Below are 19,619 nucleotides of genomic sequence, written 5' to 3' on the forward strand. Positions count from 1 at the left end.
CCTCCATTTGTCCATCGTTAAGATGCGTGGGGCCTCAGCCCCAGGCGCCTGGTCCCCCCAGGCCGCCTCCAGCACAGGACTGGCTCATGCGGAGCACTGCCCGTCACTTCCCTTTTATTTCCCCTTCTCCCTCTGCAGGCCCCTGCCCCCCCCCCGCCCCCCCCCCGCCCCCCCCCTGCCGCCCACCTGCCCCCCACCTCCTGCCTCTCCCATCCTTCCACACTCCGGGATCCCCATCCTTGCACCTGCTTGGGGGGAGCCTGGTGTCTTGCTCATGCAATCCCCTCACCTGGAGTGCCCTCTCTCTGGCACCAGCTTTTGGGTGCTAGCTCAAATGCTCATGGGCTCCAGTTCTCCCTCTGTGTAGCTCTGAGGTTCCCTTCCAGGAGATCCCCCGTGACCCCATCGCTTCCTGCCTTGTTTTATGGACACACGTGTCAGCTGGCATCTTCCCAGGGATCAGCTGTACCTTTTGCAAGGCTGAACTCACCAGCGCCTGATACTATGCCCAGCATACAGTAGGCACTCATTAAATGCTTAACACTTAGAATTTCGATCCATTGAATTCCTGGAAGCCTGAAGTCTTTGGAGAACAGCTCTGGCCTGGCCCCAGGGGCAAGAAGTGACACCCCAGCCTGGAGGATACCCAGGTCTCCCGCGGGTGCCCCAGCTTAGCACCTGAGGGGCCCCGAGCTGTTCTGCCAGACCGCACGCTCCGCCTTCTGCAAACGGTTGTTGGGGCAGCAGCTTGGGTAAGTTCCACTTCCGCTTCCTCCTGCCTCCTGTCCTGCTGTGGCTGCTCCTCTGCCGGGGCGCCTTGCCAGGCTCTCCCAACCCCTGGAGCCCGCAGAAACCCTCTGTGCCCTGAGCTGTCACCAGCGCTGCCTCCCAGGTCCCGGACACGATGCAAGCCATCAAGTGTGTGGTGGTGGGAGATGGGTAGGTACCTGGCTGAACTTCCTCACCTGGCTGAGGCTCTTGACGGGGGTACCCTGAGATCCGCCTGTCCTGCCCAAATAGGAGTCCCTGGGAGGCAGCCGGGAGGAGCTGCTCCCCTCTTGTCCCGGGACCCAGAGAGAGCCCCTGAGGTGGGCAGAGGACAACTTCACCCTCTTTGCCTGCTTCACTCCGGAAGCTGCTTGGGTGGAGGTGGCTGGAGGGCACAGGACGGAGGGTGGAGGTGCCTGGGGCCCCTCCTCTGCACCCCGAGACCTGGAGCACGTCTCTTAGGGGACTGGTCTTCAACTCTGCGGATGCAGGTGCAGGAGTGGAGAGCCAAGATTCTGGCCTTTGTCCTCAGGCTGATCTGGGCTCTAGTATCTGGCTTGCATGGCTGGGTGTCTTCGGGCAAGCCACAGAGCCTCTCTGAACCTCTGTTCATCCATCTGGGAAGAGACCACGCCCCTGGGATTGATGTGGGGTCACCTGACCTATTTTGAGTGGCTGTGCTGGGCATAGTGTGCTCAATAACTATGAACCTCCTCCCCTCCTCCCTGCCTGGCTCTCCCCTCCCCCTCCCTGCAGCCTGCCTGGCTGGGGAGGATGTGTGGGGGATGTGGGTGAGAAGCAGGAGGGGGAGGGGGCATAAAGAGAAAGTGGAGGAAAGAAGCGATGTGAGGGTGATTGGGAGGGCTGGTGCGGGCTAGGCTGGGCTGAGGGGTCTTCTGGGCTGTGGGAGCACAGTGACCTTGGGTTGTCATGTCCCCGTGGGCCTCTTTCTAACAAGGTCTAAGAGGCCGGATCTGCCAGTCTCCGGTGCTAGCCTTCCACAGTGTCTCAGGCCCCAGCCCACAAGGTGCCTCCTGGGGTTTCCTGGGAGTCCAATCCAGCAAACCCCAGCATCTCAAGCTGGCAGACCTTCATTCCAATGCCCCGTTCTACAGAGGGGCAGCTTGAGGCTTGAAGAGACTCAGATCTTTCCTGGCCTGGGTTAAGCAGCCCTACATGACAGACGAACTTGGGCTCTGACAGGTTTCCTGAGAGCGGGTCCTTTATCAGCCCTCAGCTGATTCCGATGCACCGGCCTGGCCTTATCTGCCCACAGGCTGGGCTCTGTTCACTTCCGCTTTGTATCTGATCCGAGGAGAGGAGGGCAAAAGCCAACGTCCCAGTCATTCAAAGTCACCTTGGTGACAAGCTCTGGGCAGGGCAGTGGCGGGGAGAAGGTGGCCGGCCTCCTCAGAACAGGAAGTGACCAACAGAGGAGCAGGGCTGGAAGGCCCAGGGCTGCCCCTTTGGTTGCTAGACTTGCCCTGCACTCCCGGTGCCCCCTCCCAGCCCCAGCGACCTGCAGACCCCGGGGAAGCCAGCGCGCAGTCCCTAGCACTTACTATGCGTCAGGTACTGGACTCAGTCATACCCCCTCTATCTGGTTTTCCCACCAACCTAATATGAGGCCCATTTTCCAGGTGGGAAAACCGAGGCTCCGAGAAGTTAAGTAATTTGCCCAAGACCTCATGGAACGTGAGGCCAAGTCTCTCTGACTTCAAAACTCCGTGCTCTTAACCGCTGCTCTCTCTGGGGAGGTGGGAGGGAAAGAGGAGGGAGCGACAGGCTTTCCCTGATGTCGACCGGCTGTTACGCTCCCGATGTTCAAGATGGGGAAACTGAGGCCTAGGGAGATTAAGTGCCTTGCCCAAGGCCGTGTCCCTGGGAGGTGGTGGAGCTGGGATCTGGAACCCAGGCGTGTGACAGCAGAGGGCTGGTCAGGCACCGATTGTCCGGTTCAGTGGGCTCCCAGGTACCCCCAGTTCTTAACTGTGCCAGGTCGGCGTCACCTGGGAAAGCTTGTTAAAAATACAGATTCCCAGTCCTGTCTCGCACCATGGCTCAGAATCTCTGAGACAGGACCCTGAAGCCCACCCTTTAACACATAGCCTGGATGACCCTTGTGACTCAGGCTTGGGACCGCTGAACTTGGCATTCACAGGTGGGGAGACTGAGGCCTGGAGAGGTGGGGCTGGGTCTTCCCTGAGGGCTGGGCTGGGGGACCTGGAAACCTCCCAGCGTCCTGGGCAGGGGCCATGACCGCCGTCTCCTCGAACCTCCTGTCTTTCAGAGCCGTGGGCAAGACCTGCCTTCTCATCAGCTACACCACCAACGCTTTCCCCGGAGAGTACATCCCCACCGTGTGAGTCTGCAGGGGGCGGGAGCCAGGACACGCATCACCAAGCCCACCCCCTTGTCAGGCGCTTCCTGTGGGCTGGGCCTTGGGTGGGGCCTAGGAGGGGTGTCCCCACCTGGCAGAGCTGCCTGACGACCCGTCGGAGGCAGTGTGCAATGTTGAGGGGGGCAGTGCGGACCAGTGCCACCAGTGCTGAGGCCATCAGAGCGGGAGAGATGGGGCTGGTGAGGTGGGATGGGCGGCCCCCCGGCTGGGTGTGGTGTGGGCAAAGGGGGTCACGCAGGGCTGAGAAGTGGAGGGGAGCGTGGGCTGGTGGAGGAGGAGGAGGCTGTCCCTGGCCACGGAGCAGGCAGCGGGACTTACGGGAGAGGGCAGTGCCATCTGGAGGCCAGTGGAAGGCCCTGCCCTCTTGTCGAGGGTGGAGGCAAGGCTGCTATTGGATGCCATGTGGGTGGGTGGCAGCCTCGGGAGGGAAGTACGTGGGGAAGCACCGGCCCTCGGCAGCCCCCTTGCTCACAGGACAGCGTCCCCACCCCCAGCGGGACACCGGCTTCTCCCAACCTTCCCTTCCAGCATCACTGCCCCCACGCTGCCTCACGTTCTGTCTGCTTGTCCCCGCCACACTCTCCTTGGGCATTTCCACCTCAGGGCCTTTGCTCAAGCGGTTTGCTCTGCCTGGAGTGTCTTTCCTTCAAACTCGTCTCAGACTCCAGGCCAGCTGCAGGGCCCCTCCCCCGGAGACTTTGTCACCCAGCCCCACAGCCCTCTCACTCCCCAGAAGACTTGATCTGATCTTTCTCGTGACCAGGAGTCTCTGTGGGTGGGAAGGCTCAGCCAGTTCCCTTGGGTCACCCCATCAGCTCAGTTTGGTGTCTCAGGCACGCCGTGATCTACGCGCTGTCTTACACACACTGGATGTGTTTTGAGTTGACTCGAATTCATGGAGAGGCCCTGAGACGGTCCATCGGAGCTAGCCTCCAGCCACTGAGGGCCGGCCGTGTGCTGGCCCCTGCAGGGAACATCACGCGTCTGCTTTTATTTGAGCCCCATAAGAGGTGGCATTCCACCTGGGCCGCCCATGGGGAAACTGAGGCTCACTGCAAAGGGGCCTCCTGACCCCCAGGACCCTGACTGGCATCCCGGCCTGGGCCAGAGGAAGGCAGGCAGCCAGGACAGGGCAAAGACACCCGCGAAGGGAGCCTGGAAAACCGATTTCTGCCCCAGGTCCCCAGACGGTCTGGTGATGGCACCTGTCCCACTCCGTGCCTGCTGTATTTGCCCCTGGGCCGTCAGTCACCTCCTAATGCTGACAGAGGGCTGACTCTAGGCCAGAGGAAAGGCAGCTTCTGCACAAGGTCACCATCATCGACCCTGCACTGGCTGCCTGCTGTCCTGCCTCTGCCTGTCCCAGCTGGCTGGGGGCCCGTTTGCTGAAGGGCCTTAGACAAGTCACTTCCCCTATTAGAGGCTCAGTTTCTCTTTTTATAGGGACAAGACTGGACTGGGCAAGCCCAGGCTCACTGCCGGGGTGCCTCCCCTGGGCAGGGAGATGAAGGGCGTGTTCTCTGGTGCAAGACAGGGAGAGGAGCAGAGGCCAGGCTGGACCCAGTTGTTCCTAATGTCTTGGAGAGCCCTGGCCCTTGGTGGTCCCTGGTGGTCTCAGGACACCACCCTTGCAGGCCAGACAGAATGAACCAGGCAAGCTCTGCCTTTCAGGACTCTGGGGAGTAGGGTCAGACACTTAGGGCCGTCTTGAAATTCTTGGCCTTTGCACAGGGATCTTGCATTTTCGTTTTGCCTCTGCTCCTGCAAAGATGTGTCAGTCCTGCTTGTCCCCTTCCTGTGTGGTCCCGGACAGAGTTGTTTGGCTCTGGACGAGCCCTCCAAGGGGTTCCCGCTATAGTGCCTGTACCCCTGGTACAGGGAAGCGGAGATAAGTCACGCAGAACTCTTGACATTGGGAGGTGGGGCCGCTGGTGAGAGCGGAGTTGGGGAAAACAGGGGATCTCTGGCACAGAGATAAGATGGGGAGAGCTGCTGGGGTTCGGGGCCTGGAGGGTTTTCTGGGGAGGGTTTGCTGGGGCTCGGGGGGTTTTCTGGGGCTGGAGGGGTTTGCTGGGGCCGGGAGGGTCTGCTGGAGCCCAAAGAGTTTGCTGAGCCTGCAGGCACGTAGGCCAGCTCACAATCAGATAAGCAGGTGAGCTGCGCTCAGCTCCTTGCCAGGGGTAGGGGGTTAACAGCTCAGGGTCAAACCCTCGTGCCACAGAGGGGGAGACAGTCTTGTGCAGGGGACTGGGGATACCAGAACATGGCAGGAGGACCCTGCGCTTGCCTGCCTGTGACACAGGGGCTCTCCCCCACCCACGTCTCCCCCTTACAACCATTCTCAAAAGGAAGCCCAGATGAGTTTTCAAAAGCGAAAATTAGATGCAGCTGTGCCCAGACCTAAGCCCCCCTCCCACGGCCCCCCTTCACATTTGATACCGTCTCCTCTCCTGTCGTGTGAGTCCCGGAATGGCACCTGCCCCCCACCCCTAGCCTCATCTCCTACCATAGGCCCCACCCTTACCCCCTCACTCCAGACCCTTGGGCTTCCCTGTGGATCCCATCAGCCTCCCCACACCCCTGCCCTCCTCCTGGCCATCACTCAGTTCCCTGCTCAGGGATCAGCTCCCGGACCCCTTGCCTCAAGGGGTCCCTCCCTTTCACCCAGGCCCCGCCCCCCACCCCCCTGCTTGATTTCCCCTTTTTTCTTTTTTTTTTTTTTTAAAGATTTTTATTTATTTATTTAACAGAGAGGCAGGCAGGGAGAGAGAGGAGGAAGCAGGCTCCCCACGGAGCAGAGAGCCGATGCGGGGCTCGATCCCAGGACTCTGAGATCATGACCTGAGCTGAAGGCAGAGGCTTTAACCCACTGAGCCACCCAGGCGCCCCATGCTTGATGTTCTCTATGGCCCTTCCTGATCCGACTTCCCCTGGTCCGTCCGGTTCACGGCTATCCTACCAGCTTCTAGAACAGAGCGAGCATGTCCCTGGCACTCTGGAGTGACTGGGAGCTCTGGTCTGCTTTGAGAAGGTGCCAGAACTCAGCCACCCGCAGACAGCTCGGCTGGCGGGAAGGAAAACCACACAGTTAATTGAGGTCCCATTGGCCGGTACTTGAATTTCGCCTTCATTTCACCTCCTGACAAGTCAAGCCTGGACTTCCATGGATGCGGACACCCAGGGTCTTCTGCTGGGCGTTCACTGCCCCTCGCCCGGCCTCCTGCCACCACGGGCAGCCCCTTGTGCCCCGCCTGGGACACCCTCCACCTCCCCCAGCCACCCTCCTCTCTCCTCTCTCACTGCCGGCTCCACAAGCCTCCCACTGGCCGCCCAGCTTCCCCCCTGACCCTCCTTCCGGGCTTCTACACCCAGTGGCCAAGAGGAGCCTCTTATTTTTTTTTAAAGCTTTTATTTTAGATTTTATTTATTTATTTGAGAGAGAGAGACAGACAGAGTGAAAGAGCATGAAAGGGGAGGTCAGAGGGAGAAGCAGACTCCCCATGGAGCAGGGAGCCTGATGTGGGACTCGGTCCCAGGACTCTGGGATCATGACCTGAGCCAAAGGCAGTTGCTGAGCCAACTGAGCCACCCAGGCGCCCCAAGAGGAGCCTTTTCTAAATGCAGATGTGATCACACATCACCCACCCCTGCAGCCCCGCCTGGCCAAGCCTCTCCGCCGTGGCCTGTTGGCCTGAGGACCGAGACTTGAGTCCCAAGAGGGGTCCACGCCCCGCCTGACCTGGTCACTCCTCTCTTGTCCCCATGTCACGAGCCATGCATGCCCTCTGATCTCTGGGTTCCTTGAGTACACCTTCTTCCTTTCTGGGGGTGGGCTTGGGGCGGGGGTCCGGCGATGCTGTGTGCTGAGCTCCCTTCTCCCACGTCCCCAGTCCTCTGCTCCACTCCATTCCAGGGTCAGGGCTGGGCCTGCAGCCCCGAGAATACAGAAGGAGGCCGCACGGACTCGGCGTGAACACACGCCATCTGTGTCACCTCGGGCAGGTCTCTTCCTATTCCTGAGTCTGTGCCCTCATGGGTAGCATGGGAATAAGGGTGGTAACTGCTCCCTGGGCCCACTGAGGTGGTCTAAGTAGGAAGGGCCTGGAACTGTCATTGACACCCCTGGGTGTTCAGCAAATGTGAGTTCTCTGTCTTCCCACAGCTCAGGGAAGCCCCACGCCCAGGCTCGAACCCCCGCCTCTCCAGCCACAAAATAGCCCCCCTGTTTACCCTGTGGGATTTTCTGAATTGGGGAACAGGACTTACTTAGTCCTGGCCACCGCCAACTGACTGTGAGATCTTGGGCAAGTGCCTTCCTGTCTGTGGGCCTGTTTCCTCATCTGGAAAAAGCGGTGGGGGCCGGCCAGAGCGGTGGTGTAAGGTCCCTCTGGTCCTGGCCGCCCCTGAGTCTCAAATAAGGGGGACCCTGGAGGGCCGTGGGTCCCTGCTGCGTGCCTGCAGTGATCCCCTGGACCCTGGCGGCCAGGCCTCTGGGGAGGGACAAGCGGGTATGTGTGAGGACATTGGAAATGTGATCTCAGCAGCTTAGCATCTTCCCTCGGGGTGACCTGACTGTCCTCTGTCTCTTCGGATCCTCCTAATGGTCCTAAGAGAAAGGACTTTTTTTTTTCACATTGAAGAAAGTGAGGCTCAGGGAAGGTAGGTGACTCACCCAGGGTCACACAGCCAGAACAAGGCTTCACAAGGAACTCTGGTCCCTCCTAGTTCTGGGTGGCTGTCCCTGGGGAAATCACCGCCCCCCCCCCCGCCCCCAGCCCTTGCTCACTAACAGAGGTCACAGAAGGAGCAAGGCTCGAATCCCAGCTCCTATGCTTATGAGATGGTTGGCTTTGGAAAAGTTACTTGACATCTTGAGGCCTCAGTTTCCCCATCTGTCTGATGGGAGTAACTTGAGGTTCTTTTGTCTTAGGTTACCTGAGACTTCAAGACCTAACATAGAAAGGTCCCTAGCTTTCTGCCAGGCCCCAGATCTGGTACTTGGTGCTGCTCCAAGGTCCCAGGACCCCACTCTTTCCCCACTGCCACGGCCCCTGAGACCGTGGGGATGGCTCCGAGAGGACACAGGCCTTTGGCTCAAAGAATCTTAGGCGGATTTTGGGTACCAGAATTTCAGGCTGGACATTAGAGAGAAGAGTGTCCCAACCCTGTAAGTGTGTCCCAAAGGGATGTTCCTGACCGAAGCGAAGGCCCTTCTTTTCCCATTATGCCCTGCGGTGTCTTTCTGGACAGCGGCTTCTTCCTGACATCCCCCGGCAGTGTGGGTGGCATCCAGAGCTGGTACACAGAGCACCTACTGTGTGCCTTATACTGTGCTGGCCTCAGGGTGCCGTGAGGAGCAAGCCAGGCATGGCGCCTGCTTTGGCACAAAGATTGCTGGCTTGGCTGGACTGGCTGGGGGCCAGGAAAAGCTTTCTGGAGGAGGTGACCTGGAGATGGGGCTAGAGGCGGGTGAGTAAGAGTCAGCCGGGCACGGTGAGGAGGAGTGAGGGAGGAAGAAGAGTGGGAAGTCAGAGGAGGAGTGTCTGTAAGAATTTCCAGGCAGCGGAGAACGGGTCATCTGTGGAACTGAGAGGTGACTGGAATGCTCCACAGATGAATAAGCATGGTGTGTTAAAATGCCAGGCTGCTCACTTCTGGGTGCGTGTGTATGTGTGTCTTTCTCAGAACAGGTGTCTTTGGAGTCACTCTGAAACATTAGGGCTTCTTCAGCCTGTCACTGAGGGACATTCCAGGAGGGCTTCCTGGAGGAGGTGGCATTCCAAGGGCTTCATTCAGTTCACTTTAATTTCGATCCACTCACTAAGTGCTAGACCTCAGACTAGAGAGGAAGAAGGCACAGGCCCTGCCCTCCTGGAGCCCAGGGCCCCAGGCAAGACAGAGACACCCTCACAGCCTCTTTCAGTCAAGATAAAGAGGGAGGGAACAATGGGCTCTTTCCCGGTGAGGGATAGAGAAGGAAGTGGCCTGGAGCTTTCCCCAGAAAGGAGGAGCTGCCCGGGCAGGATTTTGAAGCACGAATAGGAAACAGGGGTGAAAGGGTATAAAAGTTTATTCTAGACAGAGGCACAGATGGGAGAAAAATCCTGGAGAGTGGGTAGGACTGTGTGGTCAGGATAAGTGGGAACATTTGGACAAAGAGAGGTGGGGAAGGGCATTCTGGGCAGGAGCAAGTCCAGGGAGGTAGGCAGTGTAAGCTTTGCCCAAGAAACAGCTTGGCTGATGTATGAGGGGAAGAGAAGGCAGAGGAGCCTGAGGTCTCAGTGGACCACGTCCAGGGATGCAGAGCAGGGCCTGCATGGGTAGCCTCAGTGAGGAGAGACAAAATGATGATCCTTGGCCCTCACAGGCAGGAGGTGAGGGCATCTCCGGAAAGCACAGGGCAGTGAATGCTAGAATCACACCCAACTGATTTCCCACTTAGTTTGGTCACTCACTGGCTGTGTGGCCTTGGGGAGGTCACTATACCTCTCTGATCCCAGTCTTCTTTCCCACAGGCTGAGAAACCAGCACCTTCCTCTAGTGAGAAATACTGTTGGGTTGAATAAAAAGAAAATCTAGAAGCTTGTTTGACTGCCCAGGTGGTCTCGCTGGTGCTGGCAGGGGATTTTGGCTGTTCCTGTCAGTACCCTGCCCCACCATCCCTTTGGCGCATGTCTTATCTGTGTGTGTTGGTGGCATTTCTTGAAATTGTCTGTGACTGATGGCTTTCGGTGTGCACTTGGGGGTGGGCTGGAAGACCAGGGATTTAGCGCCCTAGGATGTCCTTCTGCCAATGAAAGATAGAGGGCTGGATAGAGACCCCAAGTCATGCCCCTTAGAGGCACCCCGTCTCCAGCGGCCCCAACAGTAACAGCTCACTGGCTGGCCCTTCCTTGTCTCTTCCCCACTCCCCTCCCAAGGATGCCACTGTGTCGCCTCCTCGTCTCAGGGTTTGCTTTGAGGGGGACCCCTCCTGCCATGGGGGGTGACCAACCTCAGGCCAGCATAGTAGGTTGGGAAAGTTAGATCAAGCCTTAGAGGAAATGGCCTATGGCCTAAAAAAAATCACCTCTCAAAGGATAGGCAGGGGCAGAAAGGTGATTGGAGACAATATTTTCCTCTCGATGCTTACCTGTATTAAAAGTTTTTTAAATGTAGGGGCACCTGGGTGGCTCAGTGGATAAAAGCTTCTGCCTTCGCCTCGGGTTGTGATCCCAGGGTCCTGGGATAGAGCCCTGAATTGGGCTCTCTGCTCAGCAGGGAGCCTGCTTCCCCCCATTCTCTCTCTGCCTGCCTCTCTGCCTACTTGTGGTCTCTGTCTGTCACATAAATAAATAAAATCTTAAAAAAATATATTTTTTAATGTAATGAATCAGTAAGGAAAAAAAAGGAAAGAAAAGCCAAGTGCCCAGCGCTGTGTGACTGCCTATGACTGCCCCTACCTGGGTCTTGGCCTCCGCACAGAGCGATGCGAGGCTGACTGCAGGCCTGCGCTCCAGGCGTGGAGACTGACTCTTCTGGACGTCCCCCCACAGGTTCGACAACTATTCAGCCAACGTGATGGTGGATAGCAAGCCCGTGAACCTGGGGCTGTGGGACACGGCTGGGCAGGAGGACTACGATCGCCTCCGGCCACTCTCCTACCCACAGACGGTGAGCTGCCCTGAGCTCAGCCTGCTCCGGCTGGGGACGATGCCCTGGGGCCAGTGGCTGGGGAGCCCTGCCCATCGCAGCGGTGCCCTCCTGGGCGGAGCTGGGGCCTCTTCCCCGTGCCTCTCCCTGCCCTCCTGCAGTACCCCTGCTCTCACTGTGCCTGTCTCTCCAGCCCCTCTGCCTCTATGGGCTCTGGCACCTCCTGGCTCCCCAGGCAGACCCTGGATGGGGCCTCCATAGGGAGCCCAGGACTCTGAGTCCCAGGGGCTCTGGGGAGGGGAGGAGAGATGGGGGCAAGCTTGCAGGTGGCTCTGTGGCTCCTAGGCCCTGGCACCCTTGGTGTTCCTTCCAGGCTGGCGATCAGCTGACAGGTAGTGAGCACCTGGTGAGGAGTACGGGTTCTGGAGGCAAGCCCTTGATCTCACTTTCCCATCTGTAGAACGGGGCCATAGCCATACTGCCTGTAGAGGGTCCCCTGATGATTCACCACTTGGGACAGGCTTTTCCGAAGGGTTGGATAAACAGCTCAGGGGATGCCCGGGGGGGGGGGGGGGGGGGGGGGGGGGGGGGGGGGGCGGGCTGGGATGCCTCCAGGCCTCCTCTCTGGGTGACTGTTGCCTGCTCTGTCTCCAGGACGTCTTCCTCATCTGCTTCTCCCTTGTTAGCCCTGCCTCCTATGAGAACGTCCGGGCCAAGGTGAGCAGCACAGAGCGGGACCTTGGGGGCTTGGGGCAGGTGACCCTGAGGGAGGGAAGAGATGCAGGGGGCGCGGAGGGAGGGGCTGCAGGGGACGTGGGCAGAGAGCGTTCCCAGGGCCAACCAGGGCTGGGTGGTGGCGCTGGGGACTCCGGGGGTGAGACTCAGAGGGGGTTCAGAGGGGGCTGGGGTCATTAGCTTTCCTCCCCACACTCTGTGACCATGTCCCCACTCTCCTCTGCACACAACCTCTGCCTGCCTTTTATCTCTCGTGAATCTTGCTTCTTCTTTTCCTGTAACCACATCCCCCCCCCCCTGGACCCCCCCATGCCTCCTCCCCTCCCGCCCTCGTGCCCCCTCATCTCTTCTCACACTTGGCGCCCCTCTTGTCCCCATGCCCATGCCCCCTCGGCCTCCCCCCCACCCCCCCGCCGGCCCAGTGGTTCCCCGAGGTGCGACACCATTGCCCCAGCACACCCATCATCCTGGTGGGCACCAAGCTGGATCTGCGGGACGACAAGGACACCATTGAGAGGCTGAAGGAGAAGAAACTGGCGCCCATCACCTACCCGCAGGGTCTGGCCCTGGCCAAGGAGATCGGTACGGGGCTCGGGCTCAGAGAGGGGAGCTGGCTGGCTGGGAGAAGTGACTTGGAGCGGACAGAAGCAGGCACAGAGTGACATGTGTGGTGCCTGCTCTGAGCACAAGCAGCCAAGTCAAGCTTGGGTTATCCAGGAAGGCTTCCTGGAGGACGTGCCTCTGCCTTAGGTTTGAAGGATGACTTCCCTGCTGCCTCCTTCTCACCTCCCCAGCCTCCCTCCTCAGACCAGCTGCTCTTTGCCTCCTGATCCCTGGGCCAGAGAAGTAAAGTGACTTCTCCAGGTCACACAGCCAGGGGGTGGCAGAACTGGAATTTGAACACAAGATAGCAAATTGCTGGTCTGGGGGCTTCCTCGTGGGGACTCGGAGCTGCCCGCCCCAGGGAGGCTGTAACTGGGGGGTCTGGCCTCTCTCCCGGCGCCTGCGCCTGCTGTCCCAGGTCCAGTTGTGACCTGCCTGCAGCCTGGGGATGGCACATCTGCCCTAGAACCTGGTGTCCCCAGCCGGGTTTGACCCCCATGAGCAGTGACACCCCCTGCCCCGGCCTGGGGCACTCTGCCTCGCCACAGGGTCCTGCAGGTCCAGGGTTTGGCCCCTGAGTAGGTAGGGTCTCCCCGCCCCAGCCCTGCCTCAGCCCCACCGCTCTTCCTTCCGCCGGAAGTGGGAGGGCTCTGGGGACTCACATCTCTACAGGAAGAGAAACCGCAGCTGTCACCTCCCCCTTCCTGTGACTAGTCCTGCGACATGGCCATCTCCCTCAAGGGGTCCGGGGCTGCCTCTTAAGCCTTGGGTCCTGAGCCCCACCCTGGGGTCCTTGGCTCCTCAGCCCTGCGGGGGTTGTACCCTTGCCTTCTCTTGTTCTCTGACTAACCCATCCCCCAACTCCTTTTGCCCCGTGGCTCTAACTCTTTAGCCTGCATGTGACCCATCTCCTTCTAAAGCATGTGCTTTGGGGCAAGGAGAAGGGGCCTGGAAGCCTGGATGTTGGTCCTGGTTCTAGCACTGATAGTGTGTATGACCTCGGGAAAGTGGGACCCCCTCTCTGGGCCTCAGTTTCTCCATTCGTACCGGCTGGCCTGCATGATCCCTGAAGGTGCTTTCTCCTCTGTAAGGAGGTGGCTCGAGGTCCTGCCTTGGTCCCTGGATGATCCCTCCTGGAGCTGATCCCAAGTGTGGGTGGGGCAGGGGCAGTGACTTTGAACTTGACGGGGACCAGTCTGGGCCCAAGGGGAGGTCCAGGAGAGCTGCAGGTCTGATGGGGGGTGGGAGAGAGACAGCAGCTGCCTCCTAACCTGCCCCCCACCATGTCCTCTGCAGCTGCTTGGCCCTGCCTGCCTCAGCTTGACAGGTGTCCTGGGTCACCATGTCTTAGACAGAAGGGAGGCTCAGGCACAAACAGACTGACGGGAGTCGTCGGGTGGTCAGAGGCAGAGCCAATGAGAGCCCAGCACCCCCACTCAGGACCCTTGTTCTGGATGCCACTGGGCCAAGAAGAGCAAGAGGGTGTCTGGTTCTGGGGAGGAGGCATTTGGTAGGTGTGGAAGAAGTGGACACAGGCTCTGGTCCCTTGCAGGGAGACAGCCGGATGCCCAGGGACACCCTTCTAGGCACAGAATGTTATAAGGTGATAAGGCTCCCAGACCGAAGCAAGGGCACTCTGTCCCCGCCAGCCAGGCCCTGGGACCACTGCCCATGCTCCCTGGTGGGAGAGTGCTCCCGAGTAGAGGGGAGACATCCAACACGTGACTTTGTGCAAGGGACATGCTCTCTGAACCTCAGCTTCTTTGACCCTGCCCCACTTTTGCTTTCTTCCCAACCCCAGGTCCTCCATGGGCTTCCTTCTTCCAGGGGCTGCCCTCTCCAGAAGTCCTGGCTCCCCTCTCCCCAGCTGCATGTCTCTGGGACCCAGGCTTCCCCTCTCTTGGCCTGTTTGTTGATCTGTAAGCGGGGAAGTATTTCTTCACATGGTTTTTTGGAAGCACCCAGGCCAGTGCTTGGCAGGGAACAGGTGCCCATCAGAGCCTGTCTGCTTCCTTTCCCAGAGAAGAGCAGACCCCAGCATGGGGGCAAAGTTCCCCTTCCTGCCCCTCTCTTTCCTCTTGTTCCTGAAATGTGCCCCCAGCCCTTTCGAAGAAGGGTTTTTGTGGTTCCTTACTTTGGGGAAACTGTGTCGTAGTGCTTATGGGAACTCACAGAGGTTCCTTCCAGAAGGTCAGGGAATGCTGCCACTGGAGTGGGGGCTCAGCCTGCCTTTCTGGCTGTCTGGGCCCACAGCTCCTGCCCTGAGCTGTCACCTGGGAGAAGCCTGGTCCCCTCAGGTGGGGGAGGAAAAGCACTCTCATCCCGGTCCCTCACGGGCAGCCCCCAGCCACCCCTCAGGGGAGGAGAAACATTCAGCATGAAACTTTGGACAGACGACTCCCCACCTATGACCCTCAGTGTCCTCGTCTGTAAAATGAGGTGACGCTAAGGAATGGTCAGATGACATTTGGAAGGTCCTGGCGAGCACCTCAGGCCTCCTGGGGAAGTTTCTAGAAGAAATGGAGGCAGAGAGAGATTCAGTCACTGTCACTTGAGCTCCCTTTCCCCCCAGGAATGTATCCAAACTGCTGCCTGCCTTCCACAAATTAAGGGCTGCCGTGTCTAAGAAAACTTCAGACCTGCCCCTGTGGGTCTTGGCCTCTCTTTTTGAGGTCCAGCTTCCTATTCCAGGCATGAGGAAGCGGAGGCGCGGGCGGTGGTCCCCTGACCCCACGGCCTGGCTCGGGAGAGGTTTCTGCCCAGGGCCCTCCCTGACCTTGGCTTCTGCCTTCTTGATGTTCTCCCCACCGCCCCCCCCGCCAGACTCTGTAAAATACCTGGAGTGCTCGGCCCTCACCCAGCGAGGCCTGAAGACCGTCTTTGACGAGGCGATCCGGGCCGTCCTGTGCCCCCAGCCCGTGCGGCCACAGAAGCGTCCCTGCAGCATCCTGTAGGGTAAGAGAGCCTCCTTCCTTGCTCCGTGACCGTCCCCACCCGAACACAGCACGTTCCCGCCAGGAAGGGGCGTCCTGCCATGACTCTGTGGCCTTCCGTTTCGCAGGGGATGGCATTTAGGCCAAGACAGAAGGGGGGAGTATCAAAGCAGCCTCAGTTTCCCTATTTGCCTGAGCTCCCTCGGCAGGGAGCCCGGGTCTCAGAAGGAAGGCGTGTCAGAAAAAAAGCCAGAGCCACGGCAGGGGTGCCATGAGGCTTCCACTCTGCCAGCCCTGCCGGAGGGAAGAGGGATGGATAGATGCCTTTGGCCCCTGCCCCCAGGAGAGCCCAGTGGGTCCAGGGTCTCCCTAATACCCACCCATAAGGGTGGAGGCAGGGCAGACGGAGCTGAGGCTCTTGGGGCGGAGGAGGGACCCCTGTGGGTCGGAGGCAGCCTGGAGAGGGGGGACCAGAAGGATGGAGGGGCTTTGGTGTGATGGGTGAGCAGGGTGGGCCGATGGGAGGGCCAACCTGAACAAAAAGATGGGAGGTGGTCATGAGCCTTGAGCGGAGAAAGCTATGTGGGGGCACGCAATTCTGCTTGTCCCCAGGTCCTTACCCCCTGCATGTCTCCTTTCCAGGTGGCGCCCAGCCCTCCCAGCCAGATGGCTGTGACCTCCGGGGTCCTCACCCAGAGCCCAGCGGTACCCCAGCTGGCCCTGTTGTCCCCTCCCTGTGGTGTTTCTTAGCAGATGGCTGCAGATTGGTTGCTCATCTTCTCCGGGCTGGAAGCCCCCGGGGGCTGGAAGGCTGTGAACTTGCAGGCTTCGCTCCTGATCCCTTACTCCCGCCTTCGCAGGGGCCAGAAGGGAGCCATTAGTGTGGTCAGCACCCGCTGCCGCACGTGGCAGCATCTACCCCTTGACCCCAGTCCCACCCAATGCCCGAATCCCCTCTGGAAATTTCGGACAGGATGATGGCCAGCCACCACTCGCATACCTTCAGGGATGGGTCTCTTACTCCCTCCTGAGGTGGCTACTCCAGTATTGATGGTCTTGCTTGTCTGAACGTTCTCCTACTGAGCTAAAATGGGTATCTCAGAAGTTTGCTCCTGCGGCCTTAGCCCTCCTTTCCCGGACAACATCAAATCAAATTCTTTGCATGTCAGTGGGTCCCTGCAACAGCCAGTCAAAAACCGGGATCCCACTGACTCCTCCGGTTGCTCAAGTCTTTCTCCGTCATTCACAGAGCTACATTTGCCTGTAGGAGTCTTGAAACTTTCAGTCCCTGCCAGTCAGGACTTTTGCTACTGCAAATGGAAAACCTAATACAACCTGCTTAAGCAGAAAATAAACCTATTGATCCTATGAAATTTGGAAATATCATGATTTCAGGTGCAGCTCGATCAAGGGGGCTCAAAGCACATCATCAGGGCTTGCTTTCCTATACCTCTTTGCTCTGCCTTGTGCTGTCTGGTTCATTCTCTGGCAGGTGACACTCAGAGCATCCTTGCAGGTTCAAAGTTAGCTTAAAAAAAAAAAAAAGCAAGTTTCGGTCCCAGGTGAAGTTCTAATTAGGGTTTACTCTGATTGGGCCAGCCCACATCTTGGACCCCACCTCAACCAATCATATTTGTCGGGGGGGGGCTGCTGAGCTGTGATTGGCCAGGCCTGGACTTCTCACCCTGCTAGAGCAAGGAGTGGAGGCAATGCGGCATAAACCTTGCGTTTTAGGATGGAGGGGTTTGTTCCTAAATGAAGAGTGCGACTTTGCTGGAATATGGGGCTGTGGGTGTCAGGCAGTCAGAACTCCCCAGTCTCTACTGAAGTGTCCCCATGGTGCAAGGAAGCAATGCCTGTCGGGCAGGCACTAAGCCAAGGCGAGCTTCTTTACGAGAGAAGGAGGGACTGTTGAAAGGAATTAAGTTCATCCGTCAAGTCCAACAGCACCTGGTGTGGAGCAGGTCCCACCGTAGTGTTTGCTCCTTTACAAGTGCTGGCCTTTTGCGCCGGGGGATGATTACTCCTCCTTATCCCAGCGGTACCCGTGCGTACAATGCACATTTATTGAGCACCTTCTCACTCTGTTCTAGGTGCGGGGTCCAGCCGTGCGCACGAATCCCTGCCCTTGTGGGCTGACCCTCTAGAGAGGCTGCAAGGAAGGAATAAAAAGACAAATCTAAGCCCCCACCCCTGACAGCACAGAAGTCCCCCAACTCCCAGCTAGCGAGATGCTTTGGGTTTCTACCTTCTGCTTCCCCAGGGCTGCCCGCTATGTCCTGAGGTTCGGGAGGGGGCCTGCCAGTTCACTGGCCTCCTGGAAGGGCCTGGGTTGCGGGGGTGGGGGGACCCCGTGGCGCTTCTCAGTTTCAGCTCAGACAAGGCCTTTATGTTTTTAAGGTTACTTCTCCTTGGAAACCAACCACCCCCGTGAAAAACCCACACACGCATGACGCACAGACCCCACACCGACTATGTTTGTTGTTTAGAAGTCCTGGGACGCCCCCTCCAGTCGGCCAAAGTTGGAGGAGAGCCTTTTTTGCTCTCAGCCCTCCTGGGCCCTCCAGATAAATCTGGGCCCCTGTCTGGTGGGCCCCGGGGGCGGGTCACGCTCCCCTCTCTCTCTCCTCCCCTCCACCCTGGGACTGAACTCTCATTTCCTCAAAGCCACTTTGAGACCTCTTTCATCCACACCCTTCCACACCCTGATCTGGTCCTCTTTTCCTCGAATGATTTCCTCTGCTCCTCGAACTTCCTGCATGTCGAGGGCAAGCGGGGAGGGGAGGGGCCGGGGGCTCTGCCCTACATCTCTTCCCGGGAGCCCACCCCAGTGGGCACAGTCCTTGCTTTATGCCAGTAACGTCGGTAAATAAATTCTCTTGCCTCTGTGTGTTCTCACCTAGCACAAATTATCTCATTTAATCCCTAGGAGCCTTCCAATGGAGGTTCTAGCCATTGGGTTTTGCTGAGGCCCAGGAGGGAACGGGAGCCAGAGCTAGAGCTCAATTCACCTGGGCAGACACTCTACTCTCCCACCTTCTTCCACTACCCCCATCCTTCTTGCTAACAGACACATAGTTCCGTGCAGAACAGTATGGTGTCCAGCCCCAGACTAAAACTCTTGTTTTCCTAGCCTGCTTTGCAGCTGGGGTCCCAAGGGTACACAGCGCTGGCCCAAAAGGCAAGGGTAAGTCAGCTGGAGAGGTGACTTCTGTAACAGTGTTTGTTCTCTACCACCAAAAAATGGACACTGCCCTTTGTCCCATCCCTTCCCTGATGAATACTGATGTGATGTCTGGAGCTGCAGCAGCCATCGTACTCACCTGAAACCACAAACATGAAGATACACGCTAACATGTTCAGAATGGAGGAGCAGAAAAATGAAAAGAGCCTGGATCCTTGACACCTTTGGTCGGCAGCTGAGCCAATGTCAAAATCTGCCTTGTTATGGGAACAAAAGGAAAAGGAAACCACGGATGGTATACGACGTGGTGGGTCAGGCCTCCATTACTGTTAGCTGACAGCATTGTAATTGATGTTTTAGGTTTTTTAACCTGGGGCTCTTTCCACTGTATCATTGTGTCCAACGGTCACTGGACATTGGGGTGAGTCACTCACTTCTGTTCTGCGAAGTGGCTGAGCACCAGAGGCCCTTTTGGTAGGAAAGAGAAACCTCCAGGGGAGTAGGTGAGGAGCTGGTTTTGAAACAGGAAGAGCTGCTGGTTGCGCGCGGAAGCTGACAACTTGGTGATTCTTCACTCCAAAGGCAGCCATCCCTGAACACCCACCTAGCAGCGCCAGGCCCGTGCTAGGCATCAGGGCATCAGACTGGGAGCCTTGCCATGATGTCATTTCCTGGTGGGTGTGGAAAGCACCTGCTGGATGAGCAACTTCATTTGGGGCTTCCGGTCTCAGAGCCTGGCTGCTCCTTGCTCCTTCCTCCAAAGCAAAGGCCTGGGGGTCCCCCTGGCTCCCCTAATTCCCTCGCCCAGCATCCAATGGCCACCAGAACTGGAAAATCTGGCGTCTCGTTGTATGTTAACCCCACCCCTTTATCTGGCCCCGCTTCTGCTCCCTGTTCTGGGCTTTTTGCATCTCTTCTCTGGACGGTAGCCGTGACCACCTCACGGGCCTCCCAGCATCCGCTGTCCCCGCCAGGCGAAGCTCAGGGGTTCTTTTTCATTTACAAACAGTTGTGCCTCTCAGATGCCACAGTGTGTGCTTCTTGCCTTAAAAAATGCTTGTATGACCATGGTTTCATTCAGTCATCTACTCATTTAACGAATCATTATGGGGACTGTGCAGCAAACACAGGGTTTGAGGGTGGGTCAAGCATGGGCTTGTTCCTAGGAGCTCGCAGCCCAGGGAGGGGAGCCCTTCAGAGCCAACAGAGAGCCCTGAGAAATGACCCTTCTGCTTGGATGGCTCACCAGGGCCCTAGCAAGTAGCTGACACCTCGTAGATGCTGGATAAGTGCATGTTGTTTATGTAAATGAATAAGCAGATGGAAGAATAGACTTTAATGGAGAGAGAGACCCAGCCCGTCC

At 58.3% G+C, this 19,619-nt stretch overlaps 1 protein-coding gene across 1 annotated transcript; it reads left to right on the top strand.

Moving 5' to 3' along the window:
* The first annotated feature begins 755 nt into the window (after positions 1-755).
* On the top strand, positions 756-16,445 carry RAC2 (Rac family small GTPase 2). The gene is made up of 7 exons (XM_059402075.1): positions 756-939; positions 3,059-3,130; positions 10,705-10,822; positions 11,456-11,518; positions 11,959-12,118; positions 14,963-15,094; positions 15,715-16,445. The coding sequence occupies exons 1-6, from the start codon at positions 905-907 to the stop codon at positions 15,091-15,093; spliced, it is 579 nt and encodes a 192-aa protein (XP_059258058.1). The 5' UTR covers positions 756-904; the 3' UTR covers position 15,094; positions 15,715-16,445.
* The last annotated feature ends 3,174 nt before the right edge of the window (positions 16,446-19,619 follow it).

The sequence above is a fragment of the Mustela nigripes genome, chromosome 6, assembly GCF_022355385.1.
Source record: "Mustela nigripes isolate SB6536 chromosome 6, MUSNIG.SB6536, whole genome shotgun sequence".
Classification (NCBI taxonomy): domain Eukaryota; kingdom Metazoa; phylum Chordata; class Mammalia; order Carnivora; family Mustelidae; genus Mustela; species Mustela nigripes.

What these genes read in the sequence shown, in the direction of transcription:
- RAC2 (XM_059402075.1), top strand. Translation starts at nt 905, where the DNA reads ATGCAAGCCATCAAGTGTGTGGTGGTGGGAGATGG. An exon ending in TGTGTGGTGGTGGGAGATGG is followed by an intron (nt 940 to 3,058) that starts GTAGGTACCTGG and finishes CCTGTCTTTCAG; the next exon opens with AGCCGTGGGCAAGACCTGCC. An exon ending in ATGAGAACGTCCGGGCCAAG is followed by an intron (nt 11,519 to 11,958) that starts GTGAGCAGCACA and finishes CCGCCGGCCCAG; the next exon opens with TGGTTCCCCGAGGTGCGACA.